Source organism: Corvus hawaiiensis, chromosome 3, assembly GCF_020740725.1.
Source record: "Corvus hawaiiensis isolate bCorHaw1 chromosome 3, bCorHaw1.pri.cur, whole genome shotgun sequence".
Taxonomy (NCBI): domain Eukaryota; kingdom Metazoa; phylum Chordata; class Aves; order Passeriformes; family Corvidae; genus Corvus; species Corvus hawaiiensis.
The window spans coordinates 89,915,074-89,937,500 of NC_063215.1; the positions used below are offsets into that span (position 1 = coordinate 89,915,074).

Sequence of the window (22,427 nt, forward strand, 5' to 3'; positions counted from 1 at the left end):
CATGATACAATGATCCTTCTTTGCAAATATACTTTGTATCTCTTGTAAGTGAAAATGAATGTGTAAAAACACTTTAGCTTGCTTGAAATCCATTAAAAAGTATCAATTTTATACTGCATCCAATATTAATTTTTTACTGTGCCACACCTAGATTGTATATTTCAGATTTGAGTCTCAAACTTGCCAAAACATGTTTTTGACCATTGGCAAAATCTGCCTTGTTTTCTGAGATTGTTTTTCAGACCTAAGCAAACAGTGGTGTTGTGCTGAAAGTGTCACCACAGCATTTTCCCCTGTCAAACTAAATTAATTTTTATCATCTGAAATTTCATTAATCTTGAAAGTTTTGAATCGAGCATTTATTTTCATGGACAAGAATGTTATTCCTTCTTTTTAACCATTTGTAGTTTCTTAAGCTTTTCCTAACAGCATTCTTTACCTAACTCTTAACAGTCAATCATATTGTGAAAGTAGTGGTAAATTACCATGACCATAAGAAAAGAAAGGAATATAGACAAAACAGATTCATATGGAAAAGGTGAACAAGAAAACCCTGAACAATGACAATGGAAAGAACCCCTGTGATGTCACACTGTTTGTAACATCCGTCGTTTTTATGTTCAGCTGTCGATGCCCAGTGGTATACTTGGAGGTCTTGCAGATAGTTTTAATGCTCAGTAGGTATTTGTTTTATTTTGTTTAATGAGGAAAACCCAATACATTGTCCTAGAGGCTTGCTTTTCAGATTTTACAAAGTTGTTCCCAGCCTACAAATTTTCATGTAACTTTTAAAATCGTAACAACACTGAGCTCAAACGTGCTTTGCCTGGAGTGTTTGCCAGATGAGTGTTTTGCTTCGTTACCTTGGGAGAGGGACTGTGTATGGAATGCTTTGATGCCATGAGCAGTGCACTCAAGGTAACTGCCTTTGTTTTCATTAAAGATCCTATTTAAAGAGTCAACACTCCTTGATCAGACCTGGTGGGTTTCCTGGAAGACAGGAGAAAGAATTTCCTGGAGTAATTATTCTCCCTAGAGTGAAGCAGATTTCTCAGTCTCATTTGCCACTCCACATTCCTTAGCTTGCTTTCCCCTGGTGTGTTTTGTTGTTTAAGAAAAAGCAAGCAAAAAACCACTAGATACAGGAAAAGATTGGGAGAACTTGTAGCTGCTCCTATCAAAGCTGGCTAGTGAAACAATTGTACCTATTGTACACAATAAGGGTACAAGTTGCTTATGCTTTATTTTCATGTTATTGCACACTGCCATTTGGTGGGAAAAAGCCAAACATTGCTAACTCTTGTGAAGCAAGAGGCCTGTTAATACTAATGAAGCAAACAGTATTGTGTATTCTCCGGTGTAATTCATATTTCAGCTTCAAGACTAAATTCTTCTCTGATCAGTTGTTAATGTTACAGATATGTATCATGTAGAATTACATGAATTAAATTTGACCCTAAGATAAATTAAATTTCTGAATGCATGCTACTCTCATGCATTTCTCTTCTGGAGACCTTTCTTTTCTCAGAAAGGATCCTGCAATATAAATTTCACACTCAAGTTCAGTGAAGCTGAAGTCAGCTACCAAGCTGCCTTGGTAGGGCGGAGAGGTACCACAGTCAAGTGTCTGTTGAAAGACCTACTTAGTATAAGCTGGCTGCAGATGCTAAGATCAAGGTCTCCTCACTCCACTCTGCTCTCATCCATATTCTGCCTTTCTATTCCACCTTCCCCAACAACCTCCATCACTTCACGTAAGTTTATCCTTTGTTTATTTTAAGTGATCCCTTCCCCATTTGTTGGAGTTTTCCATTCCTTCAATTAGTCATACCACAAAAACAATTATTGAAGAGTTGTGAGAGCTGAGAGGTCAGAAACCTCCAGCAAGAGGTAGGGGCAATCAGCTGAGACTGGGAACTTCCCTCCTGAAGCAGATTTGGCCTCACCATATTGTTGGGAGGCATCTACAATATTAATCATCTGTGAGGCACCTCATTTCTCAAAGGAACATCCAATAGGTTTAACAGTTTGTGTTCTCTTTCTTCCCTCACTTTTATCCCCACACTGGTTGCCGTGTATACTCACAGTACAAACTTTACAGCCTTACCAGAAGCTCAGCTCCTTTGTCTTATTTCCTATTGTCACCTGAGTCAGAAGCTGCTTGTCCTCCCCAATAGCATGCCAATACTCTTCCTGCACATACTTTTCCTTCCTTTCTACCAAATTCTAAATTTCTTTTCTTCTCATTTTTGTTAGAGTTAATCACACTAAAGCAGGCTCTCAGTGCCACATCCTTGATCTGTGCATCGCCTCATTGCACGCTCTCCTCCCAGTCTCATGCCCCTTCCATCTTGAGTCTTCCATGGAAGGACAGGTCCTGCTGTTGCCCAGGACAAGACTGGAGCCACTCACCACTTTAAGCATTACTGTTTGGGGCAGGGAATTGCACTTGTGTGCCAAATACAGAAATGCCTCCTCTTGAAAATGTGCTTTAATCAGAGGCTGCAAGGCAATTCTTTTTTGATAATGTAGAAAAGGTAATAACTGATTTTCCATACTCTGCATCTTTAAGGAAAAGGAACTGTAATGTACAACTTGGTAGGACTCCAGGCACAAGAGGAAATGGGTTATAGCAGTTGTGACTGTGCAGAGCAGATGTTTTGGTTGGCCTGGCTATCAACCATCTGACTCATAATAAATTGTCAGTTCCAGTAAATTCCCAGCTTTCAATTACAGTAGGTAGGATATGAGAAAACAATGCCGTTTGGATAGTGTATTTAAAGTGGTTTTGATGGTAATTTTCATAAACAACTCATACTAACTTTGTAAAAAGATTAAGGATCTTGGAAAGGGAGCAGCTGTAAACATTGAAACGTATTTGAATGTAAATTGAGATTAATACAAATGAAAACTAACAAATGGCTGTTAAGACAGTGCTGAAACAATTGGAAATAGAATTTTAAGTTTTTCTTTGGAGTTTTGTGATACTCAAAGTCTTTTCATGAGGTATGTGGGAGAAAAATTTCTAAATGCTTTTGAACTTCCATTTTCATCTGTTCTGTTCTGCATTTATATTTTCACCTGGTCTCTTGTTCTTGAATTTTGAATGAACCTTTCATCTGCACTAGCTAAGTAGAAAAAGGGTGAATTAGAATCAACTACCCTGAGTTTTCTGTTTATCAAAGTTTTATTTATTTTTGTAAATTGTTGCTAGGTTTCTGTAATAGAAAAAAAAAGCCTATGGGTTGAAAATGTCTAGATTTTTTTGTTGTTCTTTTCTCACCACATTGCTTTGGAGGTTTAGACAAGGATGAGGCCCCATTGTGCAAAGTATTCTGTAAACATAGGAAACCCCTTACAGTTCTTGAGAAAGAAAACTACTTATTTTCAGTGTTAAGGGGTATGCCCATTTTTTTCATATTTTATTTGAATGGACATTTTCAGAAATGAGAAAAATATTTAAAAAAAAAAAAAAAAGAAGTAGATAGTAGCAGGGTGGCAGAAAGGCACCATGAAAGTCTGTGTTGGATCTTTTACATTGCAATTTTCTAGAGGTTGGGTTTTTTTGCTATCAGGCATGAGACTGTTGTGGAAAAGTTAATACGTGTACGTTATCTCATATTTAACTAATGATCTCAAGCATTTTTGCATTCAGTTTTAAACCTCAAAATTCCTGTGGCCCAGGATGTGTTCTCTGTTCAGTTAGAAGTTCATTTTAATAATACCTTCTGTAGTCTTGTGTAGAGAAAGTTCTGTGAGTATAAAATGGCATTTCTATTATGTCAGTTCTAACCTTGAAATTTAACATTATGGAAAATTGCCATTCTGCATTTTTACAAAATCAGTTTTTCTTGAATATAAAATTGATTTGTTTAATAAAAGCATCTATCATGTTGTGAGTTAAATACAGATGATAAGAAGAAAAAGCATGGCTACTTAAGTACTAAAAAATGAGATGTGACTTTAGTCCAACAGCCTCTTTTTTTTTTTTTCTCTAAAAGGGCATAATATTGCCAAAGCAATTGGATGTCACCCTATCTTTTGAAGCCAACTGAAAAACAAGAATAGAGGTAGCTTTTACTTTCCTGCTCTGTTTAGATCTGATCTATTCTTTGATATAAATACATGCACAGAAATGGGAAAAGGGAAGATGTTGTCTGTGCAGGGTTTGATAAGAAGCATTAAAACAACATTTGCCTTTGGACACTGTGGTGTAATGAAAAGATCTCAGCCCCTGTTCTGGGCAAATGTCATGGCCTGGTATTAGAAGGTTCCGTCTTCTCACCTAATCATGTACAGGTTTCTCTAGATGACCAGGACAGAGATCACTGAAGGAGTTAAGTTGTAACTGGCACAGATAACATCAAAAACGTTTATTAGTTGAAAAGTTTTCCACAATTAATCTTCAAGACGTCTGGTTTTGGTTTGTTTTTATAAACGGCAGTTGTAACAGATATGCTAGTGTCGAATGCAGTTCTACCAAGCAGCTTCTTCCATAAATAAAAGTAACAAAGCCTGAAAGGAATAAATGGTATGGTGTCAGATAGAAGGGAGTTTGTTGTAAATCTGTGGCCACCTGAGCAATAAGGTTGAGCAGCTTCATGGTGTTACTGCACTGCATCTTTTAAAACCTACAGGAATGCTGTTTTGGGGTTTTGGGTCTTTTTTAAGTAACAATTTTCATTTCTCAGGGCTGAAAATACACATCCATTTGAAAAGTGGTAGTTATAGAAGAATGCCAATTTCTTTACGTGGATTTGCACTGGGCAGTAGTTGTATGAACATAACATGCTGCTCTGCTGGCAACAGGAGTTTGCAGTCATGTTTGTTGTGCGTATTTTTGTAAATGGAAAAATATCATGTCTCAATTTGTTGCTCTTACTACACATTCTGTTTTACTGCAGCTTAACATGCAAAGCTACAGTGATTATTTATATGGTTGTGTGGGTTTTTTTCCCCTGGCATGAGTCTTCATATGAAATTCACTATTGAGCACAGAAAATATAATGTAATATTACTGTATGTGTTAATGGATGCTGTAGTGGCATTCACATAGTCTGTTTTGAAGTTGAGTTTTTCTGTTTCCTTGTTTTGACTTTCTGCAATCAGTAAGCACCTGATAGTATTCCAGAAACTGGTTTTACACATGGTGTCAAGCTGTGTGTTCATGTCTACTTAAGCACTAATCATAAACGGAAGACTAAATGAGGGATTTACTGTCCATAGCAGAGCTGGATGCAGCACCACGGGTGGGGTCTCAGCAAAGCAGAGTAGGAGGGCAGAATCCCCTCCCTCCTCTAGCTGGCAACGCTGCTTTAGATCTGGCCCCAGGATACAGTTGGCTTTCTGAGATGCAAGTGCATGTCATGGGGTTACATTGAGCTTCTCATCAACCTAACCATTTTATGTACCTGTCATCTCTTGAGGAATGCCCATTAAAATAAAATCTTTTTAATTTTTATTAGCATTAAAAGCATTGCTGTTTAATCTCTCCTAATAGTTCTTTTCGTTTGATTGACAATTAGCAAATTAATGGGAAAAAGCCAGTTAATGCTATACTCAGCTTCAGGATTGAAAGCTGTTCCTTATTTAAGTTTTTTCCTTAATGATGGAAATACATTAAATACTGGGGAAAGGGTCGGGGTGGACTGTACTCTTGGGTATATTTTGTTGTTATTTGTCTTGTTGATAAAGGTTTTGTAATCTGTTCTGTTTTCTCTAGTTCAGATGATAGTACCACTTAAAAATGTAACACTTAAGGGAACTTTTTGGGTCACAAGATCCTGTCCATTGCTGTTAAAGGCAATTACGTCACATAATGCCATCCATAAACTGATCATACCACAGCAGGACAGCAGCTCTTGTTTGTGCTCACCACTCATAGGGAGTGTTGTCCTTAGGGTTAAACTTAGGGTTAAAACCGTGCTCTGATTTCCAGCCATAGTGTGCTCATGACCATTTTACAGGCAGTTCTAAGAGTACAGTTTTCTTTCAGCTGTCAGAAGTGAGCTGCACACCAAGGCAGAATTTAAGAAAACACTGTCAGTTCTGTCTCATTTTTCATCTAAGACAATTAGGCTTTTTTAAGACCCATTCTTCCCTGCAGCTTATCACTAAGTGTCTTGGCATGTAGTGTTCTGCACATAATAGCTGGTATGCAGCTCGTCTCTCTGGACATTAACAGCTTCAGTTCTGCCAGAGCTTCAAATGGCACGAGATTGCCTTCCTGAAACCACTCAGTGGTCACTTAATTTTTTTTTCTCCCCAGTTAGGGCAGGGCCTCCTAAGAATATTTAAGTGATTTGCCTGTTCCTTCCTCACAGCTGGCTGTAGGACAGAGCATACCAGGGCACTCTGCACCATGTTGATCCTGTTTTGAGCACATATCTTATTTCCTCTCCTATTTTTCCAAAACGGATAAAAACAAAGGCATCTTGGCAAGTTGCTGTGTACATATGAACAAACATGTCACAAGATTTATTTGAGAGCAGAAAGTGGCACTGTATTTTTTGCTGTCAATGAAGATGACTGTGCTGCTAACTCACTACTTTCTAACTAGAGGTCAAGAGCTTAAATGAAGTTGTGTGTGGCAGAAATACACTTGTTCATACTGTATGTGATTTATGAATTAGAGGGATGTCAGGTCCTAACCAGGAACAATTTGTTCTAGATGATCCCAAAGCTGTAACTGATTGTTCTGATATAAAGAAAGCCTCAACTGTGAATACATTAAGATTGACTAGTATTTAGCATGCTTTTTTTCTTTCTTACAGTACTTTTCTGGAGTCTGCATGCTTTGCTACAAGTAATGCATAGGTTTAATTTGCAGGAAACTTGGGGACAGTTGACTTCTAGATAAAAATTTCTAATTGCAAAAATGTTTTTCATCCACAAGAGGAGTTGAATAAACTACACCAGAAAGTTTGGACCATAAACTACTTTGAAAAATAACAAATACAAAATGTGTGGTGATAATTCAGTGATATGACAACATTTTAAAAAATTCTTTGGCATTTGGACCTGATGTCAAACCAGGAATTCCTAAAAACAAAATCTGTATCTTTACTGAAATTTATTGTTTGCCTAATTGAAGAAGAGCTACAGTACTGTATACTTGGTAACTCAGTAATTTTATTTTGATACATTAAAGGAAGTTAAGCAGAACAAAATATCTTTAAAGTGCAAATACAGTAAGAAAGAATAAATTTGCAACCTGTTTTGCAGTGGTTACAGTTTAGTTTCCACACTCAAACATGTCCTAAATAAATTCATATTTGACTTATTAATTCTTATCTGTAAGCTTTTAAATATTCAGTTTGTTGTTTACCATTTTATATTACTTTCATACATACAGGATGTGAATGAAGACCCTGGAGAAGATGTTGCACTTCTCTCCGTTAGTTTTGAGGATGCAGAAGCTACTCAGGTTTTTCCTAAGCTGTACCTCTCCCCACGTATTGAACAGTGAGTGAGACAGGTTTTTTCTGGAATGTTTATTCTACTTCATCTCAGAACTTTTCAATTTTTTCAATATATTTTCAATATATGTGATAGCATACTAGATGATAACATACTATTGCTTTAAATTGCTTAAAGTTACAGTGGTTACTGTGAGTGTGTGTGTGTGTGGTAGAGAAATGACACATCTTCTCTCAGCTAGTTCTGTCTGTATGTGGTATTCTTGTAGCATCACAGTCTCTGAAGACTGCTGTCCTTTCCTGTGGCAGTATATTTTGAATGTCTTCTGTGGTACAACATAGTGATAGTTTTTGTGGGGGGGAATCTTTAATTTTTTTTTCTTTTGGGAAGGTAGTTCTCTATATAAACATCATACATGTGAATAAAGTATTGTTGTAGAAGCTAAAGAGCTTGGTTAACTATGCTTTTGGAATTTGCAGCTTTAGTAAATTACTTTTTTCAGGAGAATATCTGAATATTTCATTTTAAGAGCATTGAACCTTACTGATCTGTTTACCAGTTGGCAAATAGATTTGCTGAGAAACAGATTTTTCCTCCTAAAATGGAAGACTGAAGACTAAAAGTCAATCCGTTTTCATTAAATTTCTTTTCTTCCTTTTCTGGAATTAAGAATGTTTTAATGCTTCTCCTTGTCTTCAGTATCTCAGTCTTGTAATGCTTAAAAAAAATAACTATGTTAGACTTTCCAGGTATACCACATGCTAACTGGTCTAGCATTGTTTCAGCGATGTGTTGGCTTTTTTGCTAGTACTGCAGTTGATTTTCCTCTGAACTGGTGATGACTCTTCTGTGTAGAGAAGAAAAGATGGGAAATACTGTCTACCACAGTTTTATAATAACTTGGGGATAAAGTTTGTGTGAGTGAAGAAACATGGTATCTTGACATTTAGCTCGACAGAGTATCGATCTGGATAAACTCTTGGATGCAGTTTAGAAAATAAAAACCAGAATTTGATTTAGATAAAGACATAAGACTTCTGAGATACTTTAAGGAAACGTAGGTTACGTGTGCATGTGCAAACACACAGATAATATATTTCGTAGCTTTCACATTTCATATTTTTCATCAATTCACTACTTTTTGTCAGCATCAGTTGAGGGAATAATTGTAGTCAAACATGTAATTATCCTTCCTTGTTCCAAAGGATTCTTTTTCTGAACTCTTAAAAGCGAATGGGCTACCATTAGTTTCCATTGTCTTTTCAGCTGTAGTCACATGTTGATGGTTAAGTGTATTTCAGGCCACCCAGGTATATGTCTAAATCATCCATGAGCTAATGAATACATTGAGTATTTTCCCACTTTCAACACTATCTTTAGAAAGATGTTAACCTCTTAGTACCAAGCAGAATAGCGATACAAAGGAACTCTTTGTCTTCCTAGAAGTATTGCATTTTCTCTCAGTGCCCTAAAGAGCATCTGATTTTAGATGTGTGATGTAGAGCGATACAGCAGAAAAATACTTGAGTAGTGTTGGTATGTATCTGACATTCTAATGTATTTATGGCATTGTCATTTATAGCTGATGCAGTCATGTTAAAATCATGCCAGTTAACCCTGGAGTTCTGTGCCACACCTTGTCACATTATCTGTGTGTTGAAGTTGAGATACTTCACTCACCTAAGTCAATCTGTCTTTCTGCATTTGTAACATTTTCATCACAGTATCTAGGTACTGATAATTCATAATTACTGAAGTTGCTTGTGAGCTGTTGCACCGCCCTTTATGCTACTGGCTACTTTTTATGTGCCATGAAAAAATGTTTGGGTATGTTTTGAGTGTTTGTATAATTGTGCTTTAATAGAAAAGATATCGTTCTCTCTTGTTCTTTCCCAAAATCAATCTCTACTGTGTTTAGCAGGGGCTGACAGTCTAGATATTTAACTTCCCAGTGTTTGGGAACTGAAGAAACAATGTGTACTTCTTTATACTTTTTGCCAAAAGTACAAAAAGCTTCAAGAAGCCCTCAGGATTAGTTTAATGACTTGAGGCCGTGGCATGTTACATTTGAATTGTGTTCTGCTTATAAAAGTTCTTTCCTGCTGCTCACAGTAATTGGATCTACAAAAGCCATGTAAGCAAATTACCAGTGTATTTTTCCTATGCAGCAGATTTTGAGGTGTACCAAGTAGTCGTTGGTAGTTCCCAACATAACATTCCCAAGTACTCAACAAAACATGAAAAATACCAAATTCCCACAATTATTTTGCTAATACTAAAACAGGTTCACTTTAGGAAGAATGAGCAAACAGGAATAGCATTTTCCTGACATATGAAATAACATTTCAGGTTTGTAGAGCAATAAGAGGAAAAGGGCCTGTTTGTGTAAAGTGAGTTATCTCCTGCTTTCCCAAGAGGTTTCATTGCTCTTGTGCTCTGCCATATAAACACACATTCCTTCATTGCCCTTTCTAAAAATGATACATACCCACAGATCTTGTCAGCAAATTTGAGTCCTAGCAATGTGAATATAGGTTTTTGGCTTTGAAGGGTTTTTGTAAAACACATTTGCTCTATTTTTTTAAATCGATAGTAAGCATAATACTACTAAGACTTTGACTGCACTTTGTCATAGACTCTGGAAGAGAGATTTCCAAAATCAGGGAAATGTCCCCCTTTTATGGTTTGGGGTGTAGATGTTAGTACATTGGTTGGCTTGAAAAAGTCCAGATGTTGAAGCAGCAGGTAGAGATGCAGTAGAGAAGAGTTGTGGATCGTTCAAGTCAATACTGGTTCTTTATTGACTTGTGTGGTGTGATGTGTGATGTGGCTGCAAGAGTGTCAAGTGCAGTTCTTATAGTCAAACAACCAACCCCAGATTTAGGGATGGGAAGCATTTGTATTAATTTATAAAAATCTCATCAGTAACTATTCATAACTATACCTGGTTTAATTCTTTCATTAAAACTTGCTAATTTGAAAAGTTCATTTTGATACTATTTGTTCAAAACACATTAACAGCAACTTTTAATGTTTCCTTAATTTGAAATCAGTCACTTAAAATAGCTTACATTCTATAGTTTTTAGAATACTTCTGACTTTTTGTTGCATTACATCAATAAACAGATGCCAATAACAGTTACTTTCAATTATTTCAAAATCAGATCAAGTTCAAATGAAACGTGGAATATTTATGAGATGTATTTATTTTAAGAAAACTACTGTCTTTACAGTAGTATCATAGAAAACAGTTTCTGCACACTTCTGGAGGAAGTGGTAAGCTGAGAAACCACACAGACTGACCGCACAACTTGAGAGGTTGGTGCTTGTCAGCATCCGTGAGTGTGTCCCCAGCTCATCCTTCACTTCCTCGCACCTCAGGGCGGGAGACTTGTTGCAGGATGCTCTCCATCCTCTGCTGATAGCTGCTGTGCTTTGGGAAGAGGGTCATACAGCTGAGCTAGGTAGGCACAGCTGTGCTCTGGGGCATGTTAGGGGCCTGCTGGGATATTTATCCTTTATGTCTCTGTTGCATTTCCATGAGTTATTTGTAGTGTCTCTAAACCTGTTGATAGAAAACATCTTGCTTGTTCAAAATTGCCTTTCTAGTGAAGGTATACTAGATACTCACATGGGACAGAAATTTGTAATGAAACTTCCCATCATATCTTTGTTTCCCATTTATTAAAAGTCATTAGAGTCTAAATCCAAAAAGTCAGTGCAGGATTGAACAGCTGATTTCTATATTAATGCTTAAAGTGTGTGTCAGCATACTACACATGAATGTGGATCAGAAGGTTTTGGGGTTTTTTCTTAAAAGAAATAATTCAATGTATGTAGTTTTTTTCCTTCATGAGCCATCCATGCTAAAGAACATAAAAATGGGTTCATCTTGGTTCACATTTTAAGAAAAAACTATATAAGGGTAGAAACACTGTTGCTCAGTGAATGCTGTGTTCCCTGTGTTCACAGAAATAATCCTGCAATAAACACTGTTGTCCTGGAGGGCTTTTCTCTGATAAATACACAGACGTGAATATGCTAAGAAAACCAGCTGTCAGTAGAAGTTGTTTTGCTTAAATGGATCAGGCTCCATGCTTTAGGGACTGAAATGGTCGTTTTTTACTGGTCTGGGAGCTGTGCCAGAGGGTTCTTCGTGACTGAGGGTGGTATGCAAAGTTCGGTGACTGCGTTTAACCTTCTCACACAGGCAGGGGAGAATAACAAGAACCTGATCTGAACTCTTAAGCTTTGAATGTTCCTGTGTTTTTCACTGATGGAAGAAAAAATTGGAGAGAAAATTAAACGTGTGTTTGCTTTAAGGTGTTTCCCATCTTTTAGCTGTGCTTTCTGCTGGGAGTTGGAGGAGGAAAACCATAGAATATTTCCCATTTACTGTCAAGTACCACTTCTTGCTGTGTTTGAGATACAGGGGAGCCGTGAAGGGCTTCACCTTTAAAGTTGGCATGCCATGCTGCCACCAGTAGAAGCCTGCTGTTTCAGAATGATTATGAATACACAGTCACTAAATGAATGGTTGTGCTTAGGCCTTTTTATATGTCTGCTTTGTAGAAGTCAGAAGTAAGATCTTCAATTTGGCATACTAAAATGTGCTTATGCATCTGAGTTGATGATTTCAGTTGAATTGTTAGTAGTCATCCAGGGCAGTCCATGGCTTCTTCAAATCCCAGAACATCTTTGCAGGCATGGGAAGCAGGAGGAATGACCATTGCTTTGCAGTGCTTCCTGTTCCATTAAGCCCTGTTTGGTCAGTGCCTGGCCAGTGCATCAGACATATCTACTGCCTGCTGTGTGTGCCATGCCCCCATCAGCCAAGTATTCATAAACTGTAGCCAGTCCCATAGCCTGATTGCCAATCTAGCTCTGCTTTGCAACTCTTCCTGTGTCCTAAAAATCATCTGGTTCACTGCAACCAACTTTTGATGGCCTGTTGACAGCTTCAGAAGAGATCAGGACAGACTGGGACTGGCAGTCAAAGCAGATTGACTTGTACTTCTATTCCAGGTGTTCAACTGTACTGATTGTTCTTTTTTTTTTTCTTTTTTTTTCTCCTCTGAAGCTGCTATAGAGCACTTAGTGAAAATAGTTGTAGGAGAGCTAAGATTATGTGTCCATCATCTAAATGGTGCTTTAATGCTGGATATGTTAATGCTGTCTTTAAATGGCTCAGTTAGTGAGATTTTTAAGTCAGTTAAGAGACTAAGCAATTAGATGTATTTGTCGAGGTGTGAAACACTTGAGGCAGTTCAGTGGGACTGATTTTGTTGCTAGGTAGTGAGGTACCAATTTCTCTGTATAGGAGATATGGGACAGTTTTTGGTCTGACATACCTTTTGTGGCAGTCCAAAGCTCAGTGTTGCCTCAAGTCTCAGAGCATAACTTAGAGCTGAGTATTGGGAAGGGTTTGTATCTCCTGGAGGTTTTGTCAGGCTCTGAGTGTCAGCCTTGTATGTATAAGGTTCTGTAATGTGATGGTGGAGAGAGTATTTTTACATGATATATCAAGCACTTTATCACCTAAAGTATTTTCTTGTATGGTTGAAATACACATATAGGAAAATTAGTTAGTAAGAAATCACAAAAGAAAATGAAAACGTGATTCAACACAGCTCTCTTCAACTCCCTCTGCACACTTCTGACTAGGGTAGAATGGTCCACAGAAATTGCACAAGTTTTAAACACATTTGATTCCTTTAGATCAAATCTCTCCATTAAGTTGTTGCATTTTTTCACTTGTGCACATATAATTTATTTCAGGCTACCCTAATTAAACATCCAATTCTGTATCATGTTATTTGTCATGTGCTGTGAGTATGCCACCTTTCATTGTAATAATCCATGTTTCAACACAGGCATTTCTAAGCATCATTATAAAGCTGTACTCTACTAAAATATCTTCCTCAGCAACTTTATTGTGGTATCACTGCTTCTAGGCATGTTTATCCACCTACAAGGAGTGATAATGAAGGAAAAAGAGAACAAAGTAATTTTTTCTTAGGACATCAGACATTATTATTCATAAAGGTGTTCTTGATTCTTTACTGTTGCCCATATGTTTAGACTTGTATCTTTGTACAGTGAGATTGTCAAAAGCACTTTTAATTAGTCAAAACTAATCCTGGCAACAGTATTGAAAATTGCTGTCATCTTCATTACTAGCTAGGGTCAGTACTTAGTATTTTTGAAATCCTCCTCTCTATCTGCAATAGGGGTTATCTTTAAAATTATTTTCTTAGATTGTGTTTACTTTGATACTGAAATTCATTTCAGTTTTACAAAAAATCTTCTTTTATTTTGATGCATCCAGACATTTTTGTCTTTTCTACTGCCTCTGTTGTTCCTAGAGTTTAGAGGGTTGCAGAGTATTTTTATTGCCATTCAGACATTCCTTGTGCAGTACTGAAGTGCCTTTCTTGCATATTTTCCGAAGACATTAGAGCACACAAAGCAGGTTTCATCTTCATTTCCTGAAATGTTCTTGTAGGGGAAAGAAAGCCTGCTGAACAGAACCAATCCATGCTGGTACTGAACTGTGTCTGTCACAGGTGGCAGGATTTTTTTCATACCAAAGAATTAATAGGAATATTTGGGGGGGGTTTATGTAGGACCTTTTGTTCTAAAGAACTCTGGGCCAATGGTAGGGACAGTTTGAACTCCTTGAAATGTTTTCTGTAACATTAATTAGGCTGATGAAAGAAATTTGAAGAGGTGTCACCTTTTTATTCTGTGGCATTTGGTATGGCAGTAATAGAGTAAGCAGGAGGGTCTGGTAACTGGGGTTAAATATTAACCTAAACAATTACTGGCTAGGTGTTTCTTCAAAATGCAATGGAAAAATCGGGTCCAGGTAGAATCTGTATGTAGGGGAACTTGGAGTTTCTCTAGTGCCAATTTATTTGTCGTTTCATCGATAAGGTACTGGTGTTAAATTCTGCTTTAAAAAAAAGTAACAGACACAAAGTTGCTGGGAAATCACAATTGAAGCAGTAGCTTCTCTGTTGTTAAACAGACTTAATTCCAAAGACTGCCTCTTTGGAGCTAAATTGCTCTGGCAGAGGAAAAGTGCTTCAAAGTTACTGACAGCATCAAATTTTAAAATTACCTGACAAGTTTGAGGCTTCTGGTAATTTATCAGTAAATGTAATCATAGAATCATTTAGGTTGAAAAATACCTTTATGATCATCACATTCAAATGTAAATTTAACACTGCCAAGTCCACCATGTCCATAAGTACCACAGCTACACATCTTCTAAATACCTCCAGGGGTGGTGACTCCACCACTTCTCTGGGCAGAATGTTCCAGTGCTTTGCAATCCTTTAGGTGAAGAAAATTTCCTTAATATCCAATCTAAACCTCTTCTGGTGCAACTTGAGGCCATTTCCTCTTGTCCTATCACTTGTTGTTTGCAAGAAGAGGCCAACTCCCACCTGGCTGCATCCTGTTTTCAGGTAGTTGGAGAGAGAGATAAGGTCCCTCCTGAGCCTCCATCTCTAAGCTAAACCACTCCAGCTCCCTCAGCCTCTCCTCATAGGACTTGTTCTCCAGACCCTTCACCAGCTCCGTTGCTCTTCTCTGGACACACTCCAGCACCTCAATGTTCTTCTTGTAGTAAGTGACCCAAAACTGGACAAAATACTTGAGGTGCCTGACCAGTGCCTAGTACAGGAGTACAATTGCTGCCCTGGTCCTGCTCGCCACATTATTTCTGATATAGGCCAGGATGTCATTGGCCTTCTTGGCCACCTGGAAACACACTGGCTCATGATCAGCCACTGTTGACCAGCAGCTCCAGGTCCTTTTCCACTGGACAGCTTTTCAGATACAGTTCCTCAAGTCTGTAGGGGCTTGTTGTGACCCAAATGCAGGCCCCAGCACTTCACCTTATTGAACCTCATCCTGTTTGCCTCAGCCCATCTATCCAGTCTGTCCAGATCCCCCTGCAGACCCTTCCTGCCCTCCAGCAGACTAGCACTCCCACCCAACTTGGTGTCATCTGAAAACTCACACAGGGGGCACTTGATCCCCTCGTCCTGATCATCAGTAAAGTTTTTAAATGGGACTGGCCCCAATTCTGAGCCCTCTGGAACCCCACTAGTGACCAGCCACCAGCTGGATGTAACTCCATTCACCATCATTCTCTGGGCCCACCCATCCAGCCAGTTTTTTACCCGGTGAAGAGTGCACCTGTCCAAGCCACAGGCTGCCAGCATCTCCAAGAGAATTTGGTGGGAAATGGTGTCAGAGGCTTGTCAATGACAACATCCGCAACCTTTTCCTCATCCACTAAACAGGACACCCTGTCACATTAGGAGACCGAGTTGGTCAAGCAGGACCATTTTTATAAACCCATGCTGGTTGTTCCTGATCCCCTGATTATCCTGCACTTGCCGTGTGGTGACACTCAAGATAATCTGCTCCCTGACCTTCCCCAGCACAAGGCCTAACAGGCCTGTAGTTGCCCAGATCCTCCTTCTGATCATTCTTACAGATGGTCATTACATTTGCAATCCAATCAACTGGGACCTCCTTGGTTAGCCAGGACTGCTGGCAAAGGGTGGAAAGTGGCACGAGTAGGTCATGGAAAGCTTTTCTTTCAGATCACAGCTGAGATTTAGTTGTTCTACTGTATTCATTCTAACTGGGTATTAATTACCAACACTGTCAAAGAGTAGTTAAATGAGTTAATTAGAACCTTGGCAGCAAATGTAGTGGGTGTGGAAAGGCACATTTATTCAACAGTTATGAAAATTCATATTTCCTAGAGTACACTTTGAACGCACTTTTGTTGCTGCGTGGGTATTTTTCCCAGTTCTTGATGTAAATGCAAACCCACCACTACAGAACATGGTATCTTAACAAAGTATGCTTTCTTGAAGTTGATTTTTGCTTATTTGGGATATGTGGTTTGCTTTCTGAATATGGTGATTAAATAATTTGTTTTCAGAGAACTCCATTTTTGTTGTGATCTGCACATTACTGTTTTGTCTTCAGACTTTTTCTATTTTATTATTTAAAACAATTAACAAAAATTCATCTACTGTTTAATGCTTGCTTCCAGATGGCCACATTCAATTGGTACAAATCTGACCACTGGAAGGTGAAAAGCTAAGGATTTTCATATATGACCCCTGACAAGTGTGAAACACAGAATTTAAGCTGTATGTGGAAGACCTCAGTTTTGATTATCTCTGTTGTCTTCTCCCTCTGCCTCCAATCCCCCCCTTTGGGAAGAGCTGGTAGTACCCTCTAGGAACCAGAGTCCTGTTACTGATGTTTCAGCAGGGAATGTGGTGGTACAGGGAGCATGAATTGATGAGTATGGCAGAGGAGCTGCCCTGATGGGCAGGAGGGAGAATAAAAGTGTAGTGGTCTTGGCCCCACTGTTTGTGTGATAAAGGATTGTAGTGCATTCTTTGACATTACCAGAAAGGCTGGTTCCCCTGCCAACTTGCCTTTTTCCCATAAGCTTCTTGACCCCACAGTAGTACTAGGTACCACCTCTCAGTTTCCTTTGCTTTCTGCCTCCCATCTTTCCTGCAAATAATCAGTGGCATTTTAAACTTGATGCCTTCTTGAAAGGAACATTAATACCTCCTTAATTATCCATTGTAGGAAGAAGCCATTTTCCCAAAATAAATTATGGCTGATTTTTAAAATGTGAATACAGAATTTCTGGGGGTTTCCTTTTCCCTAATTATTGTCAAGAATGTGATTCATTGTATTGCTTATTTTATTTAAGGCATATGAGACAGTCACAGTCCGTCCTGCTACTTAACTACTACAAGCTGTTTGGCTGATGTGAATGTTAGCTGAAACCCCAGCTCCTTTTAGCATTTGTACACTGGACCTACCTGGAGAAAATGTATAAAAGACATTATCAAATGTGAGACTTTTTTGTTGAATAGTCTTTTCCTAGATAACAGATTCCCCTTTAAGAATATTGAGAACTTCTTTCCTAGGAGCTTTACTCTGAAGAGTCCCCTTAACAAACACCAGAAATTTGTTGAATTTTGAACCTGCCACAGGCATCCTGTAACTATACTAAACTTCAGCTATGTTTAAATGAAAGTGCAGATTATAGGCAACAAATCATGTGGCCGTTGTGTTAATGAATGGGACTCTTTTTATGTATAGTTTGGAAAAACATACTTGTGTGTCAGCAAAGAATATTACAGAATTTAAATGAGAGATCTCATGTGTGATATTTAATATGTGCATGCAGTACGTGTCAAATATCCCACAGAGGAAGACAAGTTAAATTTGGCAAGAACTGAAAATTTAGATGATGAAAGTATAGATTCTTTTAAGTTGGATTTTAAAACTAAATTCTTTGAGCTGGTTTCTGATCAGGGGCCACTAAAAATACACGGAGAGGAAACTTCAGCTGTTTAACAATTTCAGTGGACAAAACTCTGTTAGTACTGAAGTTACAGACACCACAGTGCAGTGGAAAAACCTGTACAAATAGAGCGAAACAATTCTGCTTGCAGATATTTGCTGTTGAAGCCAATGAAAGGGCTGTGCTCTTCTGTGTGGTTTAGTGATGTCAAGCACTACTTGCTAGAGGCAGCTGTGCTACTGCAATGCTTTCCTGACCTTAAATAGCCTATATGCTGGGTAATGCAAGTGTTCAAATATAAATACAGGGCACATAAGGACAGAGGGAGGCCAGAAAAGCCATCGAGGCCCCTTCGCTCCCCTGAATTAGTCAGTGTCTTCCTCAGTATTCTTCTCTTCTGGTATTTGTCCAAGATATTTACAAAACCATTCAGACTAATTGTTCCCTTGTGTTGCCTCAGTACTGTTTATTCCATATGTTAAGTACTGCGTGCGAAGCAGTTCTGCTCTTCAGTGTGGTTGCTGCTTGCTTTCCTTTCCTTTTCCTTTCTTGGAGGTTGTCTTTGATATTAACCCGAACAGCTGTGCAACCTCTGTCTGTCCTGGGAGGTTGTGTGTGCCACAGCAGCAGCAGCAGCCCACTGCTCTTCCCTAGACCTCTCCAGGCAGGCAGGACTTTCTGGGACATTCTGTGGAGGTAGTTCCTTCAGGTCATGTTTTTGGTTGACTTCCCAGGTTGTTTTTTTTTTTTTTTCTTCTGCTCTATAATGGAAAGATGGTTAGATGGCATGTATGTGTAATTATGTAGTGATCCTCCTCATTTGTTCCATGGCTCAAACACTGTGTTTCTTTTGTAGCTGTAATGAATGTGCAACTTGCTTTCTACCTCCTCAAATTCTGTTGTTATCAATTGATACTCTTGGTTTTGTTAATTTACCTATCACTTAGGTTTCTCATACTGCCTTCCATTGTTTTTTTATTTTTTTACATTCCATCTCTATTTTCTGGTTTCTCTTCTAGCTGTTTGTTTTTAACTCTGCACACATTTCTGGAAATTTGTTTCATTTTCAAGAAGCGAGGCTATGTTTTTTGCATGTCAGGTAGCAGTTTTTCCTGCAGTTGACATAGAAACTGCAAGGAGAGTTGAACGATGTATGTACATCCTGACAGAGCACGTCTTGTTGAAAGCTTAGGCAACATTTAATCTACAAAAACCTAACAGCCCTTTTAATTGTCTGATACACAGAATCAGTGCATATCCAGAACAATCATTTAGTGTTGTCTATGATTTCACTGCCTTTGTTGTCCTTTATTTTAAAGCATTTTAACATTAGTTTTTTAAAACACGGTTTATTTTACATTTCTTTTAACATTATTTCTCTTCGCAATTAATTGTTTCCATTTTAAAAACCTTCAGGACTTTAATGCAACAGTGAAAGCAAAAACACTCTATTATGTTGTATTTATCAAAGCCTGGATTATGTATAATTGAACAAACTTTTTTTCCCCTCTGTGATAGTATTCTATTTAGACTACATTTCTCGGCATTAAAAAGATGATATTTCTCACTACTGTGATTTCTTTCTTTTCTTTTCGTAGTATTGCGTTAAAATTTTGGAGGTCACATCAATTCATAAAATATATCGAATTCCTTAACCCAGGATAGCTGGAGTGGTTTTGTAGAAAATGCTTTTGCAGCACGTAAGTGGTAGTTCTCACATCAGAGTCATAGAGTTCTTTGTTGGAGAGGAACTCTGAATTATCTAGGCCAGCTTCCTGCTTGGCCTGGGACTACCACCAGCACTAGCTCAGGTTTTGTGTTGCAGAGTCTTCGTCTGTGTCTTGAACACTTCTCAGTGGAGATCCTACAGGGTCCTTGAGGAACCAGTCTGCTGCTCTGCCACCCTCCTTAGGGGAGGACCTCTTCTGAAAGTCCAGTCTGAGAATCCCAAGGCCTCAGTTGTCCCAGTCCTTGGGACATAAATGTACCTTCAGACTGAAGCTGTGCAGTTGGTTGTAGCAGTATTATACAATGTCATTAGCAGTATGCCATGTGTTGTGGTAGTGAGGAAGAAAAGGCTTTTTTAGTTAGTCTCATCATGCTTCTCCAGCAGCATGGAGGGGTGAATTCTTAAGGACATATTGCTGTCTAGGATTTGCTCTGGCTCGAGGTCATGATAGTTGAAAGTTAAATGAAGTTCCTATCTCACTGCTGTCACAGTGAAGGGATAGCATGAGGAACAAGGGCATGAGTTTGCTGCATTCTGACAACTGTCACTAATGCATAGTCCTTTTGGACTAGCTGGTACATGATATCAGTAGGAGCAGTGCATGGGACCAAATATTAAAGAATTTGGGTCAGTATTATGGGTGGTGTTAATAATGCCTTGCAACAACACCAAGGCACATAATACTGGGAAATCTCTTTTACTTCATTTTTTTGGCTCTGTCTACTGAAAGCTTCGAGTTGCCTTTTCTATACACAGATGCTAATTTGTATTTTCCTTTCTTAATTTCATATACTATAGCAGAATTTAAAAAAGTAAATAAATACCCTGAAATAGAACGCTAGTCACTAGCAGTGAATGATCCTGGCAATGCAACTGGCATTGCTGAGTACTTTCCACATACAACTGAGTACAGTTAAAATGTTAGAAAAAGGATAGAATTTTTCCTGATTTTGTTTGTTATACTAATGCTAGGAAAGTCTAGCATTCTATTTTTGTTCATCCACCAATCTGTTCAGCATATTTAGTTTAATAGTTTAATGTTAGAGTCTATATGCAACCACCCATGTTACATCAGACTGTGCAACTGGAATGCTGTTTACTTTTCACCAAGGCAACTCCCTGTTTTTGTTAATTAATATCTAACAAGGTCCAACAGCTGACTCCCTTTAAAGTCAAGAATGTAGGGGGTGTAGAGGGTTTATAAGCACACTGTGCTAGCAGCAGTGTCTTTTGTACAAGTGACCTGTTAAAGGACGTGGTTTGGGGTGGCTTTTTTCATTTTTATATGTGTGTATATCCTTTTATTCTTCTGCAGTTATCTTGGCCAGGTTATGTTTGTACTGCATGTGCATAGCCCTTTAGTATGTGGTGCCATGAAGTTATTTTCTTAAGCCACGGAAGGAAACTGAGAAGATTTGTGGGAAAGTCTTCTGCACCACTCTCTCACCATTCTTTTGGGGACTAAAGGAGAACTCACGTTTCTGAGGTGGTCAAATTGACAGTGGTGGTCCGTGTCTAAAATATATTTTATTTTTTTATTTTTGACAACAAGCCATCCCTCGAATGTCTCAATTCTCTCAGTACCAGAAAGGATTTTTTTGTTAAATGTTTAGGAGTTTTATCCAGGCTTGATTTGAAATTGTGCAAGGAATACAGTATACACCATTTCCTTAGTGCTCTTCCAGTGATAAAATGTTTTACTGTTTTTGCAAACTTTAATTTGTTTATCTTCTTGGTACACTTCTGGGATAAGATAGTACTAAATACTGTCAGGATGTGTGAATGTATCCATGTGTGTCAGAAAGACTTCCCAACTGGGAAACTAGAAGCAAATAGAGACTCCCTTTGATAATCTCAGTCCGTACCAGATAAATATTGCAAGACTTAGAAATGTCTTCTTTCTTCCATAGTCAATTTTCTTAATGCAAAATATCTTCTCAGTTACCCTTCTCAATCACTGCCCTATCTTAACTGTATAGGCTGGCTTGAGGCTATCCACACTTGCATGCACTGATACAGATTCCTCTGGCATCACCACTGGTGTCATTTGTACTGTGTCCTCTAACGAAACGGAAATAACAAAATTCGGTATGTGCAGAAGTACATTTTTTTCCACCATGAAAAAGATCTTTTTAATGATTTGGTATGTTTCTGAGCTTCAACCCCGCCAGTATATCTCAGTAACCTAGTGATAAATAGATAATACAGTTGGCAAGCTGATTAAAATTATATCTTTAGCCAATCAGAAAAGACCTTTTAATTTAATTCAGTCCTTAAAACCTGTAAAAATACTGGATTCTATTTTAAGAACAAGTAGTAGGTAAATAATGTTCCACCCAAAATCTGCCAACTACTGATTGTGTTTGTGCTCTCATTTTTTTTTTCGTAAGTTCTTTTGTTGTAGGAGGACATCTTGGCAGAGCTTCACATATGTGGTTAAGTGCTTGCTGAGCCACACGCAAATAATACTGTACAGTTAAGCATTTCTTCCTGCATCACCAATTTCTATTCTCTTGGGCAACAGGAGTTCAAATCTGGGCAAAGATGACAGGCATAGACCTGTCTGATTGGATTAATAACATAGAAACTGTTGTTAGCCACCACAGTAATATTTTACAGTTGATCTTGTGGTAAGTTTCTCAACCCAGATTTTGATTTTATTATACCAGTAAATAGATAGGTGGATAACTCTGCAATCCTGAAGGACAAAAGGAGAATTTGTTTCCCACTTTCAGGTTTGGCAGATCCAAGTTCTGCTAATGGAGGTGAAAAAGGGTATGTGGAAACCTGAAGGGCAGTGATGATTCAGAGATGACTTCCAGTATATTGGCTGTGGGGGATTTCTTTTTAAATGCTGTATCATTTTTGCTTGTGTGGCATTTTTAGGCTAAGTGCCTTTGTTTGGACATGAGAAAT

At 38.3% G+C, this 22,427-nt stretch overlaps 1 protein-coding gene across 2 annotated transcripts in view; it reads left to right on the top strand.

The window, feature by feature from the left end:
• Positions 1–22,427, top strand: part of BABAM2 (BRISC and BRCA1 A complex member 2) — a 171,611-nt gene that overhangs the window by 77,872 nt on the left and 71,312 nt on the right. For both annotated transcript variants that reach the window (XM_048297468.1, XM_048297467.1), the window contains exon 7: positions 7,355–7,464. In XM_048297468.1, the coding sequence (XP_048153425.1) occupies positions 7,355–7,464 (110 nt within the window). The remainder of the gene's footprint in view (positions 1–7,354; positions 7,465–22,427) is intronic.